Here is a 26,157-nt window from a genome sequence, read left to right on the forward strand (position 1 = left end):
TGCACCATGATTTGGGGGTTGCTTCCGGGTGAGGAGTTGGGTATGTCTACGTCCACCCAACTATAATTGGCTCCTTCATACTTAATAATTATATTGTGCAATGTGACGCACGCATACATGTTATCGGCTAACACATCCTTGAATCACATACGCCTCAGACCTTTTACGATTGCAAACCATCTTTGGAGTACGATAAAACTTCTTTTCTAGTCAAATCATGCTTCCGCAGCAAAAAGAACTCTTTTCGATATGTTCGAGACGAAAAGGTCTCGACAAAAGTCGACCACCAAGGATAGATGGCGTCTGCAGGGTAATATCCATTGTTGCACCAACATAAATTGAGCTTAAAAGTTTACAACGAGCACATATATTACTTCAGTAGTCGATTTGATTTGCTTCCATTGTAATTTGTAAGACGTTTTACATAGAACAAATAAGTCGAGGGTTCGAATTATTATAGAAATAGATGAAAAACCATTATTGATGCTATTAAAAAAAGTTAATCTATGCCACGGGCTATATGGGTGGGAGAGGTTTCACTCAAAAGTAGTACTCCATGTGTGAAGCAAAACAATCAAAGGGAATCTTCCACTCAATTAATGGATACATAAAGTAATATTGCAAAAATATACTCATAATACACAGAAACTGGAAAACTCCGACAAATGAGAGGGTTATGTTATGATAGCTAGTTATAAAACAATTCCTTAGAAAGTGACAAATGATCAAAATATAAGATCACAAGGGTATCAACGGCTGCATTTGTTACATTACCACAAAGATATGCTGTGTTTTGCGGGCAAGGAGGTTGAGCTATTGAGTTCGGCTCCTGCTATTCTCTGCAGCCCTTACTTGCGAGAAGTATGGATGAGCCTAGAATAAGATTAGTCGAGCACAAGATTAGAGTTCGGAAAAGAACATACCAATGAATAGACATAAGATAGGTTAACAAGCACTGTGACGGAGCCAGACATTTCACGATGGGGCCAAAAAGACATTTCATAGCTTCATCAACAAAGTTTATCTTGAAATCAAAACATAAGTTAAACTCACATTTTCAGTTTTTTAACAAATGTCAAAAAGTCAGATTCTTTAAAAAATTAATTGCATGTAAATATACAAAGTATGCCCAAATTTTAGTTTTCTGCAACTAGAATGCAGTAGAAATTTTCAAAATGCAGGGGGCAGTGTAGCTCAGTCGATGATAACAGTGAAGAACATACCATAGCTTCTCTTGCTGTGAGCCTATCTTGATGATCATATCGCAGGAGTTTGTCGAGGAAATCGATGGCCTGTCAGAGTAAGACAAAATTTCTAAACTTGGAAAAAGAGGAAATTGATTTATGAATTTCACTTGTGTAAGTAATTTTGCTTATAATTTAAAAGGTTGAAGAAGGGATGAAGAACAAAGCATGACCTCTGGTGACACAAGATGCTGATTATCTGAATTAACAAACTTCGACCATGGTTTCCTGCTATGCCTGAGAAATGGAAAGTGGTTAAATGGAAAGCATCTAGTTAAGTCACAGCCAAAGACCAGCTTTCATCTAAAATATTTTACTACAGATAGGATGAGTTAAAGGTTAAATTTGGATTCATTTTGTAACTCTTAGCAAATAGCATACCTTCCAACAAGAGCTTCTAGTTGAGGATCAAGCTCCAACCGGTATTTGTGTAGACACGCATTTAACTCATCAGTCCCAAGGACCTGGAGGAGAAAATCTCAAATCAGATGAGTTGCATAGGAGATCCGCAAACTTTAAGAGATTGTCAGCTGCGCCACTATATTACTTTTTGTCTCTATTAGTACAACCCATTTAAATATATGGAAGTTGAATTACATACAATGTCTCAAATAAATTCAGGTGCGGAGCTAGGAAATTTGTAGGCATATGAAGGAATTTTAAGAATTTGAAGAGGGGCATTTAGTGAAAGATTAAAAGAAATACAATTTATGATAGATAATATATATGTGAGTGAGAAAATATGAGGGGCAAATTCCCCACCTAAGCCTTAGCTAGATCCGCCCATGGTCTCAATGGGCAAGCCAACGTATTTACCTTAGCGATTTTCACAAGTTGATCCTGGTTATCATGTCCATAGAAAAAAGGTTCTTTCTGAAAAATCTGCATTATCAACATGAAAAAAAGATAAGGACAAACAAGGAACAAACATCGATGGGACTGATAAAGTGACCCATTCAATTATCTAACCATCCCGGCAAACATGCAACCCAGGCTCCACATATCCAAGGAATAGTCATAGTCTTGCAAGTCAACGAGAAGTTCTGGACCCTTGAAGTATCTGAATCAATAGAAGAGATTTAACATAATCATATCAACCAGCTAACAGTTTCTGAGTTTCATTCCAAATACATACAACCTCTACTACTATTAACAAGCAAAACTGAAATGAAGAACATAATCCTTCCAATAATCCATACTCTGATATTACAAACTCTGAAATCTACTATTCTCAAGCAAATTGAAATGAAGAACGTAATCCTTCCGATAATCCATACTCTGATATGCTAACTGAGTAGCAAGTAGTACCCAATTGGGGATTGGATCCACCAAAATCCAATAAAATAAATGGGAAACCCATACCCGCACGGCTCTATGCTAACAACATACAAAAATTAATTTAATCCAATATAGAATACAGAGATTAAGTCATTTATATTGGTTTCTGTAGAAAGTTTACAAATCAAAGGTAGGGTCAGCTAGGCAGGTAGGGTATCCGGTCGAAATAAGTATTCATGACCCCAAAGTTATTATAGGTATGATACGACTGAAAGTGAGTAAAAATGAAAATAAGCATGTGATGTCATCCAACATATACAAATATAAATTTGTATATGCACTAAATATATGAAGTAACGATACTTAACCTATAAAGTACATGAACTTTCATGATCCTGGGTTTGAAATTCGAATCACATAGGGCACAATTACAAGACCATGAAAGTGCAGTTACCTTATATGTCAAGTGCATTTACTCTATATTCTATAGGTTAACTGCAAGATTCATAATTTTACGAAAAAACAAGTTTTTACCATAACCCTAACTATAAATGAGCTACTTAGTTCTACTTATAGTCTCCAATTCCTATGTTTTTTCTTCACAAACGCAAGTCCAACTGGAACAACCTGTAGGGAAGAAAATTCAGGAAGGATATTGTATCCATATGTATCCTAATGGCATGAGTCGTCTCTGGAAATGAGAAGTCAGAGCATCAGATGAAAAATATCATACTAAGGATAATCAAAATGAATCATGAAAATAGTAACTCAACAAATCTAGTTAAGAAACATGAAGAAGGAGAAGAAAATATATAAAGGAAAAAAATCACTACCAATTACCCTAAGCAAATAGCCACAATGTACCTTGAAGCAACACGGACATTATACTCCTTGCCAGGGTGGTAAAATTCTGCAAGACCCCAGTCAATCAAGCGAAGCTTTCGCAATTCATGGTCTATCATTACATTATGAGGCTTAACATCTCTGTGCATTATTCCCTGGGAGTGAGAGTAATCCAGTGCCTACAAAGTAATCAATGACAATAGGTTTGAAATACTATCAAACAAGACAAGTGATAGAGACCATTATTTAGTTATAGTTATCTTTTATTTCTGTAGTTTACTAATTTAGGGCTAAGTTATTGAGGGCTGTAATAAAATAATGCATTGGTGAGTGAAGAAAGAATCTCACATCAAGGGCAGTGTTAGTACAAGTAATGAATAATATATCTGATATCACTTTCCTTTTTGGTTCCTCCCCCCACTAACATATGGTGGCCCCTTTCTCCACTAAACACACTTTTACCATACATTTATTAAAACTCATGCCGAACCCAAAGTGATACACTTATAGTGGAGGGATGGAGTAATTGCACTGTAAATGGAGAAAGTGAAGGTCATGTGGTGGAAATGGTATATAAATGATATACTACAAGATAAATCCCTCATATAAAAATTATAATACATTTTAAAAAAATCAGTCAATGCAAAGCCACCTAGCCTGTAGCACATGCACAAGCACCCTCCATATATGATAAATAAAGTCAACCTATGGTGGGGGTTTCTAAGGTACATCCTAAACAATATATAATCTTTCTTAACATAAGAAGTTTATGATAAGCATATTTTCATGAAAATATGTAGCCACTAGCTGAAAGGACAAAAGTATGAAAGATAAGATTTCATAGGAAATTGAATTTTCATGAATATGTCATTGAAGCATATCCTCACCTTGAGAAGCTCATATATGTAGTAGCGTATGTCATAATCGGTTAATGTGGGGTACAGAACTTTGAAATCTGTACTATTAACGAATTCGAATATCAGGCTAGGAGTTTTAGAGTGCTGATCTCTAACAATGTCAAGGAGTTTGACAACATTGGGTCCCCCACATAGGTTCTGCAGAATTTTGATCTCTCTTTTTATCTGCACAGAAGTTTACAAGAAAACATTATAGACACAACATTGAATCACGGGACATAAATATGTAATTGGTCCAGTTACATGAAATTTTTTATATTTCTCATCGAAGAAGAACACTTTGATAGATAATCAAGAACATCAGAAATGACATTGAAGAACAAAAAAATGAAATGAGATTGTAGAAGAAAAAAGTTATAAAAGAAGCTATAAATGGATACTTTCAGCAATGTAGAAAAGCAACCTTTTTCCATGCAGTTTCCGTTTACAGTTCAAACAAATACTTAACGAGTATGTAAGACAAAAACTTGAAACTGTGCACAAGTACTATCCAAGTACAGCAAACTCTTTTTACATGAGGAAGATTCAATTTCATTCAGTTTAAAGCTAATTTCGATCAAACATTCACCATAAAAAGTCAAAATTAATGGTTATTATGAGTGACATACAAAATTGTAGAAAGATCATGAAATTTGGCATCCAAATCATACACAATTTCCCCTCAATTCTAAATCAATGGGATAATGAAGAAAAATATCAAAGTTATGATATAATTGACTAAAGTTACCAAATTAATCAAACTTCGACCAAACTTCATGGTTTTTCCAGCAATTAGTTCATTTTCTTTATTCAAAATTTCTCCTCGAACTTTCCTCTTTAGTTTCACGTTCTTCTCCTAAGTCCTAATTTTCTTCTCAATTTTTCAATCCACATTGATATTTTTATTTTTCTTTACCTTTCTAGTACGCACTTCTTAAATTTTCGTGAGGTTGGAGGCTGAGTTGTCATGGCTCGTGGCCGATTACGGACTCATCGGCCGGCAATGAGGCACACCAACCCCAGTACATGGATCGGTCATTAGTTCATCCTCTTAAACTTGGTAGTGAATGCTAGAGATCGACATCAGACTAGGTTTAACTCTATATGTGTTTTTACATTCCAATTTATTTGTCAAACTACACACAACAAAGCATTGCTTCATAAACCTAATGAAGTCACACATCTAGGTGACATTACTATTGAAAAAGTAAATGTTTTCGCATCAAAACACTAGTTAAACCACATTCACACAACGCCAATTATATGTCTTACTATTAAGCTCTCAGTTATTTGTAGATTGTTTAATTATCTAATATTCCAGTTATTATATTCTTCTTCTACTTTATTAATTTTGACAAATAAAATTTGTGATCGTTTTCTGCCAAAATTGTTGATTTTGACAAATAAAATTTGTGCTCGTTCACTGCCAAAATTATTGCCAGGTGTATTTTTTTTACCTCCATTCTATCTTATTCATAAACACAAATCAATAAAATACATTATCCAGTTGTAGCCATTTAGAACTTCGAACAAGAATAATTTTCCATATATAATGCATATCACTAGATGGGGTCAAGGTTTTATTCATTAACTAACCTTGTTTCCAATCAATTAATTACTACTACTATATTCAGCACTGCCTCATATATTGGTTTTGATTTTTCCGTTTGGCGTGAGTGTGACTTCTTGAAATTATATATACTAAAAAAATAGTAATGGTTTAAAGAGATGGATTTTATCATGCAAGTTGGCACTACTAGTTTGGGTGAAAGTGGATGGTATGACGTTAACCCTCTTCTCAATTTTAATGGATTAAACCAAACAACGCTTTCGTAAAAAGCGTGCTTCACTTTTCTTGGCCACGAATGGGCATATACACGTGTAGAGACATCCGGCCTTTCATGGGGATTTAAGGTCATTTTTTCTTATTCCAGTAATTAGATTAGCCAAGAAATAACTTTTAGTTCCACTTTTGCCCCTTTCGTGGTTCAAAAATGTTGGATTCGGACCCAGACCCGGACCGTGTAAGACGGTTCTGGTTCAAACCGGGAACATGGTTCCGGCTCAAGAAGTGTAACCACTGATTAAGTCCTGTTACTGCTAATCCGACATCTACGGGGTGTTCGGTTGGCAAGATTAAATCTCATGATTAAATATGTATCATGTTTGGTTCATAAGATTGAACCCTTCAACTTAATCATAGATGGATAGTCTCATGATAATTAGTCATAGCCTCCCCCTCCAACTAAAATAATCCACAACTTAATTCTAGATGGATAGTCTCATGATATTAGTCATGGCAACCGAACGCCACCGTAGTAGAATAGGTGTATATAGGATAAATATAATATGATTTCGAGCCGCAAATTTTAAATAAAATCTGAACAATTGTTGGTCCTTATCACAAGCTATATTTGATTTTTTTTCTCAAGATTTTAAAATTTAACAACTAATTTCAGCATTGAAAAATTACTACAATCTGACAAGTTCACAATTTTATTTACCAATTTTAAAGTTCATAAAACCATATTTCACCCTAAATTTATGGTTTTAGCCACCAATTGCTAGTTTTCTATTGTGTGCACGAGCCTTTTTAATTAAATTCTTCAATTTTGTGCTTGACCTTTTCTAATAAAGAAATACTTAAAAAAGAAAAAATTAACTTAAAAAATTAAAAGAAACAATTTTGTTGACCTTTACATCAAAAAATTAATGCGTAGCCCAAATTCATTTGAAAATAATTCTTGCGTTGTAAATAATTTCTTGTTAAGTCCGTTGCGCTTTGAGAGTGGGTTTTCCAACTTTTAACAAGAAAATATTTTTTGTGTGAATTTCTATTATGTTTTCAGTTCGCAATTTCAGGAGAGAACAAAAAACATTATTAAAACACACAAAATTTGATATTTTTGTTAAATTACCATATTTTGCACAAATGACTACAGGTGGTAATGTTCAGCTAGTCGCAATCCGGAGCATCAATGCAATGGGCTACCATGTACGCAACTGATGACTGCATCTAACACTACCTCTTCTTGAAACTACCAAACCCGTAAGCCATTAAAGAAAGATCGTTTGCAGCGTTCATCCCCCTCTTCCGTCACTCTACATTGGCTGGCAAAAACATGCTTCACGCAGTTATCGACATATAGCACCACCACCCATCTCTCTCGCCAATCAGATATTTGATCGTACAAGAAGATGCAAGCCTTCTACTTCAGAGGATTGATGGTCGAATGAACTTTCGAGGAATGGGTTGGGATCACAAGTTGCGTCTACTCGGCTGGAGTTGTTTTCCCCATTTTTTTAACGAATACATGCAGCCAGCTGCTGTAAACAGCCCAAGAGCAGCAATAGAGGTAATAGTTGAATTTGCGATGTAGTGATGACCTCTCTGCAACGTCAACACGGTAGTAGCAACAAATCCATGTCAAGGAAAAAATGGATCAATAAAAGGAATTACAAAAGGAAGCTATGCAATTTAGTTCAGACAGCAAAAAAAAAGGCAATCGAAAACCCCAAAATTTTACATGTGCATGAAAATATGTAAATATACACAGGATTGGTTATTGTTACAAATTTTTTTATTGTAAGAACACAGCACTATAAAGTATCTACACTGTGAAAACTAAAAATTACATTCAGTGTATATATACTCTGTATGGTCAGTGCAATTGGTTCTCACGTTCTCATTTGAAGAAGGTTCTTATTTGAACCTTTCCCTATATATACATAGACTTCCAAACAAGCTGTGAAGCCCTCAAGGCCCAAAATCCTATATATTTTCACTCATGCTTCATGAAGTACTGTAAGATCCGCAATCAACCAATTCGAGGTAGGAGGGTTTTTACTTTTTACAAAGTACATAAAAGTTTCTCAACCTATTATTTTCTACATGTATAATATGCCCTCTTAAGTCCCAGGGAAGAAAAAGAATTACATACGACAGGCAATTTCATTAACTTTATCAATTTCCAGTCATCTTAAATGCAATTTTGTACCCAAAGAGACAGGTTATAGTGAACAAAGTAACCCTTCCATAGTAAAAACATCATAAACCCATTGATTCTATTATAATTATCTTTACGAATATGAGATGTGATAGTAGAATATACCAGGACCAGAAGAAACAAGATTGCTGCATTTGCAGGCATGAGAGATAAGCTCATCATCCCGCCACGAATTTCATTTGGCAGATACCTGCATGGGATAATTAGAAGGAGAAGATTGCAAACAACACTTGTGTTCATCATTCTAGATTAAACATCAGGCAATAAAATATTCATCAATGAAGGTCAACATAGGGTTCATAAATAAGTAGAAAGTACTGATAGCTTACGTTGTTCTCAATCGGGCAAGAAACGGCAAAACCATGCCCAGGCAAGTTTGAAATAAGCAGAATAATGCTACAAGAAGCCCTATTTCCTGAAATAAGGAAAACCTTAAACCAAAATACTACAACGAGAAGATTAAACACATTAATACTTAGCTGTAAAAATGAATATGAAGTTGTCTCACCTGATAATCATAGGCCACAATTGACAAAACAAAGCCCATTATGGTGAATGCATACATTAGGTATTCCTCTGTCCGAAGCACTAATGGCACGTGGAAGAACCATGGGAATCCAGTGCTACCAAGCATCTTTGAACCAAGCAAACAAGGATATATCAATCCCAAAGACACCTCCCTTCCATCAGCCTGTAGCATAATACTGGTCAAACAAATTTTTAAGATCTTTTTACATAGTTAATAGGAGTATAATAAGAAACAATAGCAATCAAAAGAAAGTTTTCAAGCAAATACACCATAGTTAATATTTAGGTTGAACCAAAAATACAACTTAATTGTTGAAAAGAAATTCTAGCACGTGTCAACTCTCTATGCATGTGCGAGCATTATAAGACACACACACACACACACACATACATATACATTAATATACATAGAAGAACATATGGCTAGATCATGACAAGAAGAAACATATGGATGATCTAGCAAATCCAGTATCTATGAGCTGCAGATAAATTTTTTAACATAAAAGTCAAATGACCTCGCAAGTTTCACAATTTTTTCCAGATACTGAACACTATCAGTACCATCTACTTTTCTAGGACTCCAAATCCATAGCATTATAAAAGGAATTAAAAAATGTGCTCCAAATTAGCAAACCTACAAATTGCACCTTGCATAAATGTGACATTGCAGGCTATAATAAAAGTGTAGGGGACAAACTGATGCCTTCATAATCATACCACTATAGATGGGGCCCAAAGAATCCAAAATGCTGCAACAGAAAAATGCACGCTAGATTGTGCCCACGACAAGAGCCATATCCTTTTATCTGCAAAATGAGAATACATTGTTACTCACTAGAAGATTTTGAGCCAAATGCCAATAACAAAAGTTCCTCTTATAATTCCTTAAGGTTGCAAACCCAAACATATGCCATAAAGGAAAGAACATGAATTTTGATATACCACTAATAACATGTCTGTGAAACGAAACACGATAATCCTTCAAAATCGTTGTTTGAGTAGCTTCTTGCCAGCCTCGAGTGACAAGACCAACAGCAAGAACAGCCAAAACTCCAGCTCCAATCCACAAAGATTTAATATTTCTGATCACATTATCATCAATAAGATAATTTGCAAGTGCCTGGCTTCCGATAAAAGATGCAGACTCCAAAAAAGTCATCATCCAAAACATGTCATTCAGTACCTCTTGCCTCTGCCCAAGCTGCAAAATACAAGTATCATCATCATCATCGCAAAAATCAAAATAAATATAAATAAATGATAGTCTTCAGTAAAATCCTAGACCAACCTTGTCCTGCTCAACAACCATCCATGCCTCGAACCCGAAGGAAAATATCGACGATGCCAGTGAAAGAAAGATGCTTGTTAACAAAAACGAAGATGTTCCAAAGACTAGCTTCCATAAACTCACCAAAAGGTGTAGCAAGAAAAACAATAAGCACAGCTTCTTGTGACCTCTGCGCATACAAGATATTTATAGAAGGTGATTAATTACTCAAAGCAATCGCAAAATTGTCACAATGTTCAAAATAGCAAAACTTATAAGGTAGTTTCCAGAGGTATAACTACAAAAAATACTAATTTAGATTTCATTTCCTGCAAAATTGAGCAACACATTTCCAACCAACCACACACAAAGAAAGGCCACAACTTGGCATAACTATTGAGTTATATTATGCACCATACTCACAATAAATCAGATAGCACTCCGATAAAGCTCCCGATAAACAGAGAGACCGCAAATCCAACGGAAATAACATTCAGCAATTGATCTTTACCGAATCCATAAAACGTCAACTCGTATTCTCCGAACACAGCCCATAAACCCTCCATCACTTTTGACACACAAATAAATTTTGTCAGCCAAAGGGGAAACAAGTAGAAGTTAATTTAGCAGGAAATAAACCTACATTACAAAAACACAAATTTAGAGTGACCTGAGGAAATAGAGAAGAGGAGGAGAAATTTGCGCTGGAAGCGGAGAAGAGAAGCGGAAGACGCGTGATCGAGCACATTTGCACTAGATTTGGCGGGCAAACAGAAGATTGAAACCACAGAGAAGATGAATAATAGTATATAAATTGATTTGTTTGGTTCCCATATATCAGATTCAATCACAACCCCCATTTTTTTACACAGATTGTCGCATGAATGTTGATTGTTGAGCTCACAAAAAACGGTGAATCCAGTCGAAAATCGTGGTGAAATCAGAACAGAGTATAATCAGCCGGGAAACACTTGTGGCCGGATTGAACTAAATTCAGCGAACCAAATCAAATTGAAAGTGAATACAGAGCATAAACTGAGCACCAGACTTGGTAAAATGGTGGGTTCCTTTTGGTGAAAGTTGTTGAACCCATTTAATAAAAATTACTAAATTTATTGAAGTATTTAAAATTTATATAATTAAAATAAATAAAATATAGATTTAAATAAACAATATGCTATAGCAAATAAATTGGGGACCAAAACGTGTCTATATTTCTTCAATCATGTCGTTTTGAATTTGACCATGTTGGTTTTTATCGTGTGTTATTCACGACGGTATATATAAGTTTGGAAATTCATGGGTGCACCATGATTTGGGGGTTGCTTCCGGGTGAGGAGTTGGATAGGTCTTCGTCCACCCAACTATAATTGGCTCCTTCATACTTAATAATTATATTGTGCAATGTGACGCACGCATACATGTTATCGGCTAACACATCCTTGAATCACATACGCCTCAGACCTTTTACGATTGCAAACCATCTTTGGAGTACGATAAAACTTCTTTTCTAGTCAAATCATGCTTCCGCAGCAAAAAGAACTCTTTTCGATATGTTCGAGACGAAAAGGTCTCGACAAAAGTCGACCACCAAGGATAGATGGCGTCTGCAGGGTAATATCCATTGTTGCACCAACATAAATTGAGCTTAAAAGTTTACAACGAGCACATATATTACTTCAGTAGTCGATTTGATTTGCTTCCATTGTAATTTGTAAGACGTTTTACATAGAACAAATAAGTCGAGGGTTCGAATTATTATAGAAATAGATGAAAAACCATTATTGATGCTATTAAAAAAAGTTAATCTATGCCACGGGCTATATGGGTAGGGGAGAGGTTTCACTCAAAAGTAGTACTCCATGTGAAGCAAAACAATCAAAGGGAATCTTCCACTCAATTAATGGATACATAAAGTAATATTGCAAAAATATACTCATAATACACAGAAACTGGAAAACTCCGACAAATGAGAGGGTTATGTTATGATAGCTAGTTATAAAACAATTCCTTAGAAAGTGACAAATGATCAAAATATAAGATCACAAGGGTATCAACGGCTGCATTTGTTACATTACCACAAAGATATGCTGTGTTTTGCGGGCAAGGAGGTTGAGCTATTGAGTTCGGCTCCTGCTATTCTCTGCAGCCCTTACTTGCGAGAAGTATGGATGAGCCTAGAATAAGATTAGTCGAGCACAAGATTAGAGTTCGGAAAAGAACATACCAATGAATAGACATAAGATAGGTTAACAAGCACTGTGACGGAGCCAGACATTTCACGATGGGGCCAAAAAGACATTTCATAGCTTCATCAACAAAGTTTATCTTGAAATCAAAACATAAGTTAAACTCACATTTTCAGTTTTTTAACAAATGTCAAAAAGTCAGATTCTTTAAAAAATTAATTGCATGTAAATATACAAAGTATGCCCAAATTTTAGTTTTCTGCAACTAGAATGCAGTAGAAATTTTCAAAATGCAGGGGGCAGTGTAGCTCAGTCGATGATAACAGTGAAGAACATACCATAGCTTCTCTTGCTGTGAGCCTATCTTGATGATCATATCGCAGGAGTTTGTCGAGGAAATCGATGGCCTGTCAGAGTAAGACAAAATTTCTAAACTTGGAAAAAGAGGAAATTGATTTATGAATTTCACTTGTGTAAGTAATTTTGCTTATAATTTAAAAGGTTGAAGAAGGGATGAAGAACAAAGCATGACCTCTGGTGACACAAGATGCTGATTATCTGAATTAACAAACTTCGACCATGGTTTCCTGCTATGCCTGAGAAATGGAAAGTGGTTAAATGGAAAGCATCTAGTTAAGTCACAGCCAAAGACCAGCTTTCATCTAAAATATTTTACTACAGATAGGATGAGTTAAAGGTTAAATTTGGATTCATTTTGTAACTCTTAGCAAATAGCATACCTTCCAACAAGAGCTTCTAGTTGAGGATCAAGCTCCAACCGGTATTTGTGTAGACACGCATTTAACTCATCAGTCCCAAGGACCTGGAGGAGAAAATCTCAAATCAGATGAGTTGCATAGGAGATCCGCAAACTTTAAGAGATTGTCAGCTGCGCCACTATATTACTTTTTGTCTCTATTAGTACAACCCATTTAAATATATGGAAGTTGAATTACATACAATGTCTCAAATAAATTCAGGTGCGGAGCTAGGAAATTTGTAGGCATATGAAGGAATTTTAAGAATTTGAAGAGGGGCATTTAGTGAAAGATTAAAAGAAATACAATTTATGATAGATAATATATATGTGAGTGAGAAAATATGAGGGGCAAATGCCCCACCTAAGCCTTAGCTAGATCCGCCCATGGTCTCAATGGGCAAGCCAACGTATTTACCTTAGCGATTTTCACAAGTTGATCCTGGTTATCATGTCCATAGAAAAAAGGTTCTTTCTGAAAAATCTGCATTATCAACATGAAAAAAAGATAAGGACAAACAAGGAACAAACATCGATGGGACTGATAAAGTGACCCATTCAATTATCTAACCATCCCGGCAAACATGCAACCCAGGCTCCACATATCCAAGGAATAGTCATAGTCTTGCAAGTCAACGAGAAGTTCTGGACCCTTGAAGTATCTGAATCAATAGAAGAGATTTAACATAATCATATCAACCAGCTAACAGTTTCTGAGTTTCATTCCAAATACATACAACCTCTACTACTATTAACAAGCAAAACTGAAATGAAGAACATAATCCTTCCAATAATCCATACTCTGATATTACAAACTCTGAAATCTACTATTCTCAAGCAAATTGAAATGAAGAACGTAATCCTTCCGATAATCCATACTCTGATATGCTAACTGAGTAGCAAGTAGTACCCAATTGGGGATTGGATCCACCAAAATCCAATAAAATAAATGGGAAACCCATACCCGCACGGCTCTATGCTAACAACATACAAAAATTAATTTAATCCAATATAGAATACAGAGATTAAGTCATTTATATTGGTTTCTGTAGAAAGTTTACAAATCAAAGGTAGGGTCAGCTAGGCAGGTAGGGTATCCGGTCGAAATAAGTATTCATGACCCCAAAGTTATTATAGGTATGATACGACTGAAAGTGAGTAAAAATGAAAATAAGCATGTGATGTCATCCAACATATACAAATATAAATTTGTATATGCACTAAATATATGAAGTAACGATACTTAACCTATAAAGTACATGAACTTTCATGATCCTGGGTTTGAAATTCGAATCACATAGGGCACAATTACAAGACCATGAAAGTGCAGTTACCTTATATGTCAAGTGCATTTACTCTATATTCTATAGGTTAACTGCAAGATTCATAATTTTACGAAAAAACAAGTTTTTACCATAACCCTAACTATAAATGAGCTACTTAGTTCTACTTATAGTCTCCAATTCCTATGTTTTTTCTTCACAAACGCAAGTCCAACTGGAACAACCTGTAGGGAAGAAAATTCAGGAAGGATATTGTATCCATATGTATCCTAATGGCATGAGTCGTCTCTGGAAATGAGAAGTCAGAGCATCAGATGAAAAATATCATACTAAGGATAATCAAAATGAATCATGAAAATAGTAACTCAACAAATCTAGTTAAGAAACATGAAGAAGGAGAAGAAAATATATAAAGGAAAAAAATCACTACCAATTACCCTAAGCAAATAGCCACAATGTACCTTGAAGCAACACGGACATTATACTCCTTGCCAGGGTGGTAAAATTCTGCAAGACCCCAGTCAATCAAGCGAAGCTTTCGCAATTCATGGTCTATCATTACATTATGAGGCTTAACATCTCTGTGCATTATTCCCTGGGAGTGAGAGTAATCCAGTGCCTACAAAGTAATCAATGACAATAGGTTTGAAATACTATCAAACAAGACAAGTGATAGAGACCATTATTTAGTTATAGTTATCTTTTATTTCTGTAGTTTACTAATTTAGGGCTAAGTTATTGAGGGCTGTAATAAAATAATGCATTGGTGAGTGAAGAAAGAATCTCACATCAAGGGCAGTGTTAGTACAAGTAATGAATAATATATCTGATATCACTTTCCTTTTTGGTTCCTCCCCCCACTAACATATGGTGGCCCCTTTCTCCACTAAACACACTTTTACCATACATTTATTAAAACTCATGCCGAACCCAAAGTGATACACTTATAGTGGAGGGATGGAGTAATTGCACTGTAAATGGAGAAAGTGAAGGTCATGTGGTGGAAATGGTATATAAATGATATACTACAAGATAAATCCCTCATATAAAAATTATAATACATTTTAAAAAAATCAGTCAATGCAAAGCCACCTAGCCTGTAGCACATGCACAAGCACCCTCCATATATGATAAATAAAGTCAACCTATGGTGGGGGTTTCTAAGGTACATCCTAAACAATATATAATCTTTCTTAACATAAGAAGTTTATGATAAGCATATTTTCATGAAAATATGTAGCCACTAGCTGAAAGGACAAAAGTATGAAAGATAAGATTTCATAGGAAATTGAATTTTCATGAATATGTCATTGAAGCATATCCTCACCTTGAGAAGCTCATATATGTAGTAGCGTATGTCATAATCGGTTAATGTGGGGTACAGAACTTTGAAATCTGTACTATTAACGAATTCGAATATCAGGCTAGGAGTTTTAGAGTGCTGATCTCTAACAATGTCAAGGAGTTTGACAACATTGGGTCCCCCACATAGGTTCTGCAGAATTTTGATCTCTCTTTTTATCTGCACAGAAGTTTACAAGAAAACATTATAGACACAACATTGAATCACGGGACATAAATATGTAATTGGTCCAGTTACATGAAATTTTTTATATTTCTCATCGAAGAAGAACACTTTGATAGATAATCAAGAACATCAGAAATGACATTGAAGAACAAAAAAATGAAATGAGATTGTAGAAGAAAAAAGTTATAAAAGAAGCTATAAATGGATACTTTCAGCAATGTAGAAAAGCAACCTTTTTCCATGCAGTTTCCGTTTACAGTTCAAACAAATACTTAACGAGTATGTAAGACAAAAACTTGAAACTGTGCACAAGTACTATCCAAGTACAGCAAACTCTTTTTACATGAGGAAGATTCAATTTCATTCAGTTTAAAGCTAATTTCGATCCAAACATCACCATAAAAAGTCACGCGTCAGGATAGGTCAAATCTCCAAAGAGCTTAAGCTCATTGAGAATATGTGAATTAATCACCTGGCACCCATTAAGAGGATAAAAACAAACCTTTTTCTTCTTAACAGGCTTCAGAATCTTGATTATGCACCTTTCATTGCTATTTACATTTATGCCTTCAAAAACTTCACTGTATTTTCCCCTACCGACTTTACGAACAACCTCGTAATCATCCTGGTCTCTGGAAGCATATAGGAAACAAGTTTAAACATATTAATAAGTGCTCAAGGCCCCAGTGCTCGATAAGATATTTCTTTCAAAAATAAAAAAATGAAACTTCTATAGAGCCACATTGGCCCTTAACTCTTCAGACGTAGATAAGAACAGGTTGTAGATTGTTTTCACCCCAAATGGATTAAACATTCGTTCTTCCTTTTCCATGTAGTAATACAAAAATAATCTATGTTGAATTATAACACCTTATCAGAATAAGAATTGGGAAATTACAAGATGAAGAGTAAGAGATGCATTCCTATACAATCTTGATGTTGCAGTACACCATTTTCTTTTTCAAGAATGATCTCATAACTAAGAAACAAGTGAAACTCAATTGATAAGATGCCTTTGAGTCATTTGGGTGAGTGCATGTAAATCTAAACAAAGAATGCTCTCGAAAACTGACAACGAAGCCCAACTCAATTAATAAGCAAGCTTTTGAGTCATTTGGATGAGTGTGTGTAAGTCTAGAAAAGGATGATCTTCAAATTCTTTTCAAGGTCTCATATATTGATTAAATTACCTTCACAGCTGAGTTATATATCGTTACTTGGTTATCCAATACTCAGGAGATTTTATGCACACGAGCACTTCCTCGATAAGTGCCCGAAAGCCACAGTCTTCTTTCGTGTTCGACTTAGAATATATATTAGGCTAAGAATTCAGCACGGAGCAAACACAAATATATTCAAATTGAATGAAATAAAAGAATTTAAAATGCATTTACCAGACATATTAATTTGCTCAAAATGTTCCCATTAACAACTCTAGCTCAAAATCCGTACAGTTGAACATTTATCACAAATCATCCCTATTAACACAAAATTGCGGCGGTATAACTAATAAATTAAGCGCAAATAGTTGTGATTAACTACTTACCCCCACTGGACAGTGAGATTCTCGTAATCCCAGTATTCTCTGGGACGCAGCACGTTAATGTCCGCGTATACCCGCGCTTTCGACATCAGAGTGGCGCAGATCTCCGACGAGACGGCGTCTTTGGGCTTACTTATAGCAGCAAAGGAAGAGGCCGAAGCGGACGGTTGATTATGGAGCTGCGCGACGAGGGCGCAAAATAGCGAGATTTGGAGCAATAGGGCGGAGAGGTGCGCCAGCGGCGTCGATCAATTGCGATTGCTCCTTTTTTTCTGAGTAACGATCGGGAACGGAGATTAGCAGCTGATAATTAACTGTCGATTAGAGCAGATAAAATGCATGAAATCACAGAAATTCGATTCGATCTGAGGGGAATAAAGGAATTGCAGTATGGTTTTTGTTTGGAGGTGTGGATGAGTGTAAGATATAAGGAAATTATCGTTTGATTCCACTGATACAATTTATCCCAATTCAGTGATTTACACAATATTAAAAGAGCTTTATTTGTCAATTAGTTGACTTTTTTCAACTTGGACAATTAGTTTTTTTAAGTCTAATAAGCTAAAATCACAATGGCGATTTTTTTATTTTCTAAACTTTAAAATATTTAATTATATCACAAACTTTAAGGCGTTTATATTTTCTTTTTACGATGAGTTGTTTTGGCAAATAGTTGTTCTTGCGTGTCAATTTAATTTACGTGGATCCTATAGTGCCCATTATATGTGAAATTTCTATGTGGATCATTACGGTGTCAATTGGCCAAAGACTCCACACTAGAACATTACGGGAAATGAATTTTTCACATTTGAGATACTGAAACCTTTTAAATTTCTGAAATCCTACAAACCTCTGACAAATTTCTCACTCGTTACTTGAATCCTGACTGAGTGCAAAACATTGGTGGTGTGCTAAGGACCTAAATCCCTAACGTTCGGTATAACGGAGAACAACTATGAAGAGATAAATCCGACGCCCGTGGAGAACAACTATGAAGAGATAAATCCGGCGCCCGTGGGGGTCGGCGGAGGAAGAATCTGGGTGGCTGTGCGCAGGTTCCGACGGGGTTCCAACCCGTCGGGCAGTGACTGCAGATCAGATATACGTCCCGGCTGTGCGCAGTGAGATTCCGTCGGGCAGCAGGTGGCGTAAGGATTAAGGATTCAACGTATTATGCAAGGGACTTGGCCAAAATAATATATTCATTGAATGATTAAAATGATAACATCCTCTCCTATTTATAATACTAGAATACTACTACCCTAACTTATTGAATAAGAAAACAAAGATATGAAAAAGATACTATGAATAAAAAAAGATAACTAAATAAAAGACATGGAAGATATGAGAAGATATGGTAATGTCTCGTATCATGGTGGTCCCGCAGTTGTTGGCAGGGGTCCCACATGATCCCAGATTATTTGCATCATTTTGAGTGGTTGGTTGTCTTCATTCATTGTGTCGGGAAGCTGTGTATTTTGGTGGTCCACAATGGGGACGAACACCAATCCGAGTAAGATGGAGGTCCGGTCCCCTGACTATTTAATTTGATTGAAACTAGGATTTTGTTCATTTTAATTCGCAGATCTTAACTTTTTAACCAGATTTGTTTGATTTACTAGAGTTAGACCAAATCTTAATATGAAAGAACTAGGTAGGGACTTAAAGCAGATGGTATGCACACATGATGCTATAAAATGAAAGTTGTATGATACAAAGCATAAGGCAATTGAGTTGTTGAGGAGTTCTGTGGAAGATTATTAAGCTAAGATTAGGATTTAGGAAATACCTTCTTAAGTTGATTAGGATTTATGTTCAAGTATATGTACGTATGTTACAGACGTTCTCCGTAACGAGGCCGGATGGCTAACTTCTCGGAGAGATAAGGTGATCGAACCTTCGACGTGCTCGAAGGAAAGGCCACGATTTGCGGTTCCACGGACGTTCTCCGTTGGGCAGCAAATATGGAACGATAATATTCTTGTTGCTCAAGACAAGTTTGTAGAAAATAATATATTCATTGAGTTATTGATTGAATGATAACAAGCTCTGCTATTTATAATACTATAATACTACTACCCTAACTTAATGAACAAGAAACAAATATCTAAACAAATATGTGAAAGATATGGTGAATCACAATTAACTAAATAGAATAATATCCTATGAATATTCCCTAATAATATGTAGAGGATGATCGTATCAACGTACTCCCTCGGTCCCAAGATAGTTGAGATATTTCTTTTGAACATAAGATTTAAGAAATTGATGTAGTAAAGGTTGAAGTGGAGAGTGTAAAGTAGGAGAGAAGATAGACTTTTTTGCCAAAAAAGAACTCAACTATATTGGTATAACCCAAAAAAAATACGACTTAACTACCTTGAGACGGAAGGAGTATGATTTAGTGACTTGAGAAAAGAGTTGCATATTTTTTGTAGAATGGTCATTAGAGCATGCGTAACGCCATGGGCCGGACCGCAAATCGCGAGTCCTGCCCCGTCCCATGCATTACACGGAAGGCCGGCACGGCTCAGGCCCGTCCCGGGGCCGCGTTCCCGGCCTGGGGAGCGTCCCGCGTCACGGCCCGGGACGGCGTTGCACGGTGACGGGCCGCAACTGGCGAGTCCCGGCCCAGCGTTACACGGTCTTCGGGCCGGGCCGCAACCAATTTTTTTTTATTTTAAATTCGAAATTTTTTTCTATAAATACTACTCCATTTTCATACACATTCAACTTCACATTCAACTTCAAATCTCTTCCTAGAATTCGAAAAAATGCCTCCTCGTCAAAGAATATTCGAAGATCAATTGACCCGAGTGTTAGGAGAGGCGGTACCGGCAATCCAAGAAGAAATGAACAACGAAGTTGAACGCTTCCAAGCTGCTATTCAAGCTTGGAACGAACAACGAACCCGGGTACCACGTACCCGGATGTATATTCACCGAGACCGTGAACAAGCTGCCTTGCGGCTTTTCACGGATTATTTCTCTAGAGATCCGCGATGGAGTGATCAGATGTTCCGTCGCCGGTTCCGGATGCGGAGGCCTTTGTTCATACGCATTGTCAACGTCGTTGTAGCTCGTGACCCGTATTTCTGCCAAACTACCGATGCTGTGGGCCGGGAAAGCATATCGACGTTGCAGAAATGCACGTCTGCCATTCGTCAACTCGCTTACGGAACTACATCAGATATGTTCGATGAGTATCTCCATGTAAGCGAGCCTATTGGACGGGAGTCCCTCGCTAGATTCTGTCGGGCAGTCGTCGAAGCATTCAAGGATACGTACTTGAGAAAGCCAACGACCGACGACGTTAGCAAGTTGGTCAACATGCACGAGCGGGCCCACGGCTTCCCGGGGATGCTTGGAAGCATCGACTGTATACACTGGCAGTGGAAGAATTGTCCAACGGCTTGGAGAGGACAATACACTAGCGGGCACAAGGGCACACATCCCACGATTGTGTTGGAGGCCGTTGCCGATTGCAGATTGTGGATCTGGCATGCCTACTTTGGTGTCGCGGGGTCCAACAACGACCTCAATGTGTTGAACGAGTCTCCATTGTTCAACGACTTGTGTGCTGGGCGAGCACCGAACGTAGAGTTCACGGCCAACCACCGTCGGTATAGTATGGGGTACTATCTGGCAGACGGGATCTACCCTCGATGGCCCGTGTTCGTGAAGACTATCACAGCTCCGACAACCGATCGGAGGGCAATGTTTGCCCAAAGGCAAGAGGCGGCTCGGAAAGATGTCGAGCGGCCCGTGGTTGGCAGCGGTCAAACATCGCCGACACAATGTATGCATGTATCATAATGCATAACATGATCGTTGAGGACGAACAAGATAACGTCACTTTGTGGAGCGACGATCCGCTCGCCAGCACCGGGAGTAACTACGTTGTCACCGAGCCGCCCGTGCAGGGCCTTCCTCACGACATCCGCAATGTCATGGCCCGTTCAGCTGCGATGCGCCAAGAGGAACAACACACTCGCCTCCAAGCCGATCTAATCGAAGAAATTTGGACTCGCAACAACGTTTTCCAGCATTGACATTATGTTTTTATGTATTTTATTTTCAGTTTGAAAATTTATATGTTGTAATTTTGCAGTATTCGATGAAATTAAATTTTCCGTGTTATAAATTTTCAGCGTTTTTTATTTTACTTTCAAAATAGGTTGGAGTTGTGAATAGTGTTATTTATTAGTTGCGGCCCGGGCCGCAACCTGCAGGGTTACAGCAGTTGGGGCCTGGGCCGCAACTGTAGAGGAATGATGACGTGGAGGGGACTTGTGGCCGGAAATGGGGACGGGGTTACTGATGCCCTTAGCTTGGATGATGCCTTATTGAAGACAAATGGGAGATGTTCCTTATAGCTTGGGCAATGATTGAAGTTAAAAATACGAGATGTTGGAATTGGTTCAACATTTTGGCAGAAGAATTCGGTTTTAGTGAAGAAGTTGGCATAATTTTTATTAGTATATTAGTGATAAACAGATGGTATACTTTTTTTTATTTTAACAGTAATGTAAAAGTTGTAGATATTATTCTTGTTTTTGACCCTTGATTTCTGTAGGGTCTTGAGAAAATTGTGAAGCATTGGCCCCACCTAGCATGAAAATTGTGCAATGGGCATTTATGCAAAATGGAAGAAGAGCCACAAAGGATCTGTCTTGAATAGTCTATTATGTAGGCTGGTTAGGAGCACATATGTATAAGAATAGGATTACAACATGGCATGCTTGGAAATGGAGAAGGAAAATGACGTAGCGTTTGTCGACATTATGGATAAGAATCAAACTAAATTTTGTAAGACCTTATAATAGTACTTGTGCAATGCTCTGATTCTATGTTAAATAATGTTTGTGAAAGCTTCAATGATTATATTGTTAATTCTAGTTCTAGAGTTAAATTTGATTGATATACTTGAGGACATGAGAATCTCTTTGATGGAAAGACATTAGAGTGAGTAAGACGAAATTAGTTCTTGTACAGACAAGTTATGTCCAAAGATTAGGAAATAGCTCGAGGCCTTAAATTACGAGGTTGGACATAAAAATACTGAAACACTGTTATTACGCACTTATCGTACTGAAAAAAAATCAAATCTTTAGGATACCATAACTTTCGGTACGATATGATGCAGTACCGTAAAATTTCGGTATAATAATGACATGAATATTTTACACTTCGGTATACCAACCATCTCTAGTAAAGAAAATGTATGGTAGACCAAAGAAGATTAGGAAAAGATACCCTTTTGAAAATGATTCATCTAGACCATACACTGCTACCTCAACTAGGATTATGGGCCGGCGAAAACATTCCCACATTATATACATATGTTATGTAAAAATCGACATATATGGTGGGAAATCAAAATAAACGTCGGTTAATATCAAATAAAGTACAAACTTGAATAGAAACGATTTATATAAGTTTCAAGGTCAATCATGGAGAAAATCCAACCTCGAAGGTTTATGTATGGAGAAAATTCTTCAATAATAATAGACGAACCCTAGATAATTGAGGAAGAAAATCTTATAAATATTCAATTCTTGATTTAAACGTTTTCAAGTATAAAATGATGTCGTTTTCGGATACAAAAATAGCACCATTTGCTTTAATTCTAGGTAAGTCCATGTAAGTTTTTAGATCAAGCACGTAAAATCAATATCATCAAAAAAACAAAGATTCTAATCGGATAAAAAAAATTACATACAGTATACCCTCAAAGTTTGTAAGATAATTGACATTTGTTGAAAAATTTACCGGAAAAAGCGAAAAGTCTCCAAAGTTAGTGATTTAGCAGCTTTTACCCTTTTTCTTTAAATTGACATTTTCGAGGGTCGAAAAACACGATCCTATTTTTGCATTGATGGTCGTGGTTTCTCTCACCCTCTCTGATCTTTTCCAACGAAAATATGAGATTTACCGACAAAGATGTATCCGTCACTTGTTACCGACGAACTTCCAACAAAAAATCCCGACATCATTTTCGATGGGAGTTCGATCAATCGTTGTCTTGTAAATTTGAACCCAGTGAAATATTCATTTGGATGAGAATTCAGAGGATGAACTCAATTCATCCCAGACAATGGAACTCTACAATCCGAGGATTCTGCGGTGATATGGAATTATGTCTTGTTGGACGATTTCTCATGGACTAACGGTTCAATTTTAATCTTACAAGGTTGATATTCACAAAAAATATACATATAGCCTGTGAATTTCAAGGTTTTGGGTCTAATTCACAGCTTATAACATACACAATAATAGACGCAACTTGTGAAAATGAAGTACTAAGAATTTTACGTCTAAGAAAAAAAAATTCCATCCCTCAATTTGTACTAAACAAAACAGTATTGAATTTAAGAAATGTTCCCTTGATATTCCTCATACGAAAGTTGCCACAATAATTATCCAATATCCAACCATTAGGCCAAAATGGAAAAAATAAACCAAACAAAGCATGAAATGTCACGAACATTTATTTCTCGACGGCTCATCAATGATCACCATCTACAATATCATGCTGTATGTGGCGTAGCAGCACCGGGATGGTGAGCTCCGGCGAGCTGAGCTGCGGCAGATGACCCTCTGTGGGGACCACCTCGACGATGGACTTCCCGCCGAGGTTCTGGTGGAGATACTCAGCCACTGCGACCGGCACGGCCAAGTCCTTGGAGCTCTGGATGATGTGGCACGGCACAGTCACGCGCTCGAGGAAGTGCCTCAGGTCGAACGTGAATATCATCCTGAACATGCTCAGTGCTATATCCGGCCGCATGCTGAACAGCGTCCGGCTGAACTCCTGCACTGCCACTGAATCCATGTCGCCCCCCACCACCAGGGGCGCGAACCCCGACACCCACGACTTGTAGTTCGTCTCCATCGCGCCACACAACTCGTCGATGTCCTCCTGCTCGAACCCCCCGAAGTAGTCCCTCGTGTTCAAGAACCTATCAAAATTAAAGCTTGAGCTAAACTGTATCAAATTTATTTTAGAAATAAGTATAGATACCATAGGATATAGTTTCTATTTATTGAGAGACCAAATAGAAAATAAAGGATCTAATATTCACTATAAATATAAGCTAGGGTTATAGTGCCCAACGCGCCAGAAGAACGATTCCATATTTCAGTATTGTTACGTTAGAAGATCATAGCATTTGTAAAGCAATCATAGAAATCTTACATTCTCATTAATCATCACAGAGATGTTTATATAATTTTCCATTCCATTATTTCAATTTCATGATCTCATCAATTTCTGGTTAAATTTAATCAATTTTCAAATAAAAGCTATCAATTACTTCACAATTCATTAAATCTGATCAAATTCTAATATCCTAACAATTAAAAAAATAGAAAGAATTATAACATTTATTATAATCTACTACTTCCTTCGTCCCCTTTAATAAAATTTTCAAATAAAAACAATTAATTGTACTAATTAAAATGAAATTAGAAGAGACCTTGGGGAGGCGGAGAGCATGATGAGCTTGTGAAATAGATCGGGGCGGAAAATGGAAGCGACGGCGCCGGCCATGGAGGAGAGCGAGTGGCCGACGTAGATGCATTTTTGGACTCCGAACTCCTCTAAGATGGCGAGGAGGTCGTAGGCGAAGCCCTCGAGGGTGGAATAACGGTCGAAGTCGAAGTAATCGGGGCTGGTGGTGCCGGAGCCCATGTGGTCGTACACGATCACCTTGTAGCAGTCCACCAGGTGCGGGATCAGGTGCTTCCACACCGACTGATCGGTGCCGAACCCGTGCCCTAGGACCACGACGGTGTCGCCGCCGCCTAGCACGCGGACGTTGTGCGCTTCTGCGATCGAGCTCGCCATTTGCTTTGCTTTTACTTTTTAATTTTATTTGTGAATCGGTTTGGGGAAATGGAGGAATGTTAAGAGTTTGGGATTTGTGGCCTAGTTTTGGGTGTAGCGGGAAGGCGGTGGCTTTTGCTTTAATAAAAGTGATGATGCTCCGTCAGAATCTTTTCCTTTGATATTTTTAGCAATACTGAATAATGGTGATTCAATATAGGTACATAGGATAATTAAATTTGTGAATAATCGTGAACAAGAGTAAGCAAAATTAATAGTAGTAGTATATAAAATCAAGATTTGTCATTAATTAATTTTTTCACTTTCCATTATATTGATTAAAATCAATGCCAAATAAAAAATGAACAAATAACAAGGAAATGGGGGATATCTGTAATGTAGAAATTAAAAGATCATTCATCTTAAACTCATGTACTTAAAAACGTAGGGTTTCATATTTATCATTTAACTCCAACAAATCACAAGTATTAGCGTAGTATGCTTTTTATTAGCTATCTGTATTCTGCCATTTTCATAATCTAGAAACCAAAGGGAAGAATTAATATCGATAAACAATACCGGATACACCAAAGGGAAAAACTAATACTGAGTTATGTTAGTTCTGAATTAATCATGGAAAAAAGTAACAGTTTCTAACCCTCGACGGTCAAGCCAAGCCATGATTACAGACTTAATGTCCGTGTTGACTACGTCCACTTATGAATAGGGTAGCCATCCATGCATTCTAACACACAACTAACACCTTCTCTCTCCATAGCAAACTCTCTCCCCACAACTTTGTTTTTCTGTCAAAGTTATTTTCTTGCCATTATTCAGTTCGTCGGAGCTCTGCTGCTAGCAGTGCTGCTACTTTAGAGACGAAGCCGTTTTATCTTTAGGGACGACATGCCAATCCGAGAGCACTATTGAGGCGTATCTCGTCTTGCGTAAAGAGACTCATCGACTC

At 37.0% G+C, this 26,157-nt stretch overlaps 4 protein-coding genes across 4 annotated transcripts; all 4 read right to left on the bottom strand.

Annotated features, from left to right (window-relative positions):
• Window positions 1–567: 567 nt before the first annotated feature.
• Window positions 568–5,724, bottom strand: LOC121784066 (casein kinase II subunit alpha-2-like). Its single transcript, XM_042182248.1, has 9 exons — window positions 5,719–5,724; window positions 4,253–4,447; window positions 3,387–3,544; window positions 2,214–2,304; window positions 2,061–2,126; window positions 1,626–1,708; window positions 1,418–1,481; window positions 1,224–1,292; window positions 568–873 (listed from the first exon to the last, which is right to left on the bottom strand). Exons 1-9 carry the CDS (start codon window positions 5,722–5,724, stop codon window positions 814–816), a joined length of 792 nt encoding a protein of 263 aa, XP_042038182.1. The 3' UTR covers window positions 568–813.
• Window positions 5,725–7,139: 1,415 nt separating this feature from the next.
• LOC121784771 (molybdate-anion transporter-like) lies at window positions 7,140–11,156 on the bottom strand. The gene is made up of 9 exons (XM_042183003.1): window positions 10,734–11,156; window positions 10,487–10,631; window positions 10,085–10,253; window positions 9,739–9,997; window positions 9,514–9,602; window positions 8,777–8,959; window positions 8,598–8,683; window positions 8,374–8,458; window positions 7,140–7,652 (listed from the first exon to the last, which is right to left on the bottom strand). The coding sequence occupies exons 1-9, from the start codon at window positions 10,921–10,923 to the stop codon at window positions 7,521–7,523; spliced, it is 1,338 nt and encodes a 445-aa protein (XP_042038937.1). The 5' UTR covers window positions 10,924–11,156; the 3' UTR covers window positions 7,140–7,520.
• A 778-nt stretch (window positions 11,157–11,934) lies between these two features.
• On the bottom strand, window positions 11,935–17,811 carry LOC121784774 (casein kinase II subunit alpha-2-like). Its single transcript, XM_042183005.1, has 10 exons — window positions 17,367–17,811; window positions 16,323–16,452; window positions 15,620–15,814; window positions 14,754–14,911; window positions 13,581–13,671; window positions 13,428–13,493; window positions 12,993–13,075; window positions 12,785–12,848; window positions 12,591–12,659; window positions 11,935–12,240 (listed from the first exon to the last, which is right to left on the bottom strand). Exons 1-10 carry the CDS (start codon window positions 17,450–17,452, stop codon window positions 12,181–12,183), a joined length of 1,002 nt encoding a protein of 333 aa, XP_042038939.1. The 5' UTR covers window positions 17,453–17,811; the 3' UTR covers window positions 11,935–12,180.
• Window positions 17,812–23,732: 5,921 nt separating this feature from the next.
• On the bottom strand, window positions 23,733–25,231 carry LOC121784775 (probable esterase D14L). Its single transcript, XM_042183006.1, has 2 exons — window positions 24,841–25,231; window positions 23,733–24,324 (listed from the first exon to the last, which is right to left on the bottom strand). Exons 1-2 carry the CDS (start codon window positions 25,209–25,211, stop codon window positions 23,871–23,873), a joined length of 825 nt encoding a protein of 274 aa, XP_042038940.1. The 5' UTR covers window positions 25,212–25,231; the 3' UTR covers window positions 23,733–23,870.
• Window positions 25,232–26,157: the final 926 nt, after the last annotated feature.

Source organism: Salvia splendens, chromosome 21 (genome assembly GCF_004379255.2).
Source record: "Salvia splendens isolate huo1 chromosome 21, SspV2, whole genome shotgun sequence".
Lineage (NCBI taxonomy): Eukaryota > Viridiplantae > Streptophyta > Magnoliopsida > Lamiales > Lamiaceae > Salvia > Salvia splendens.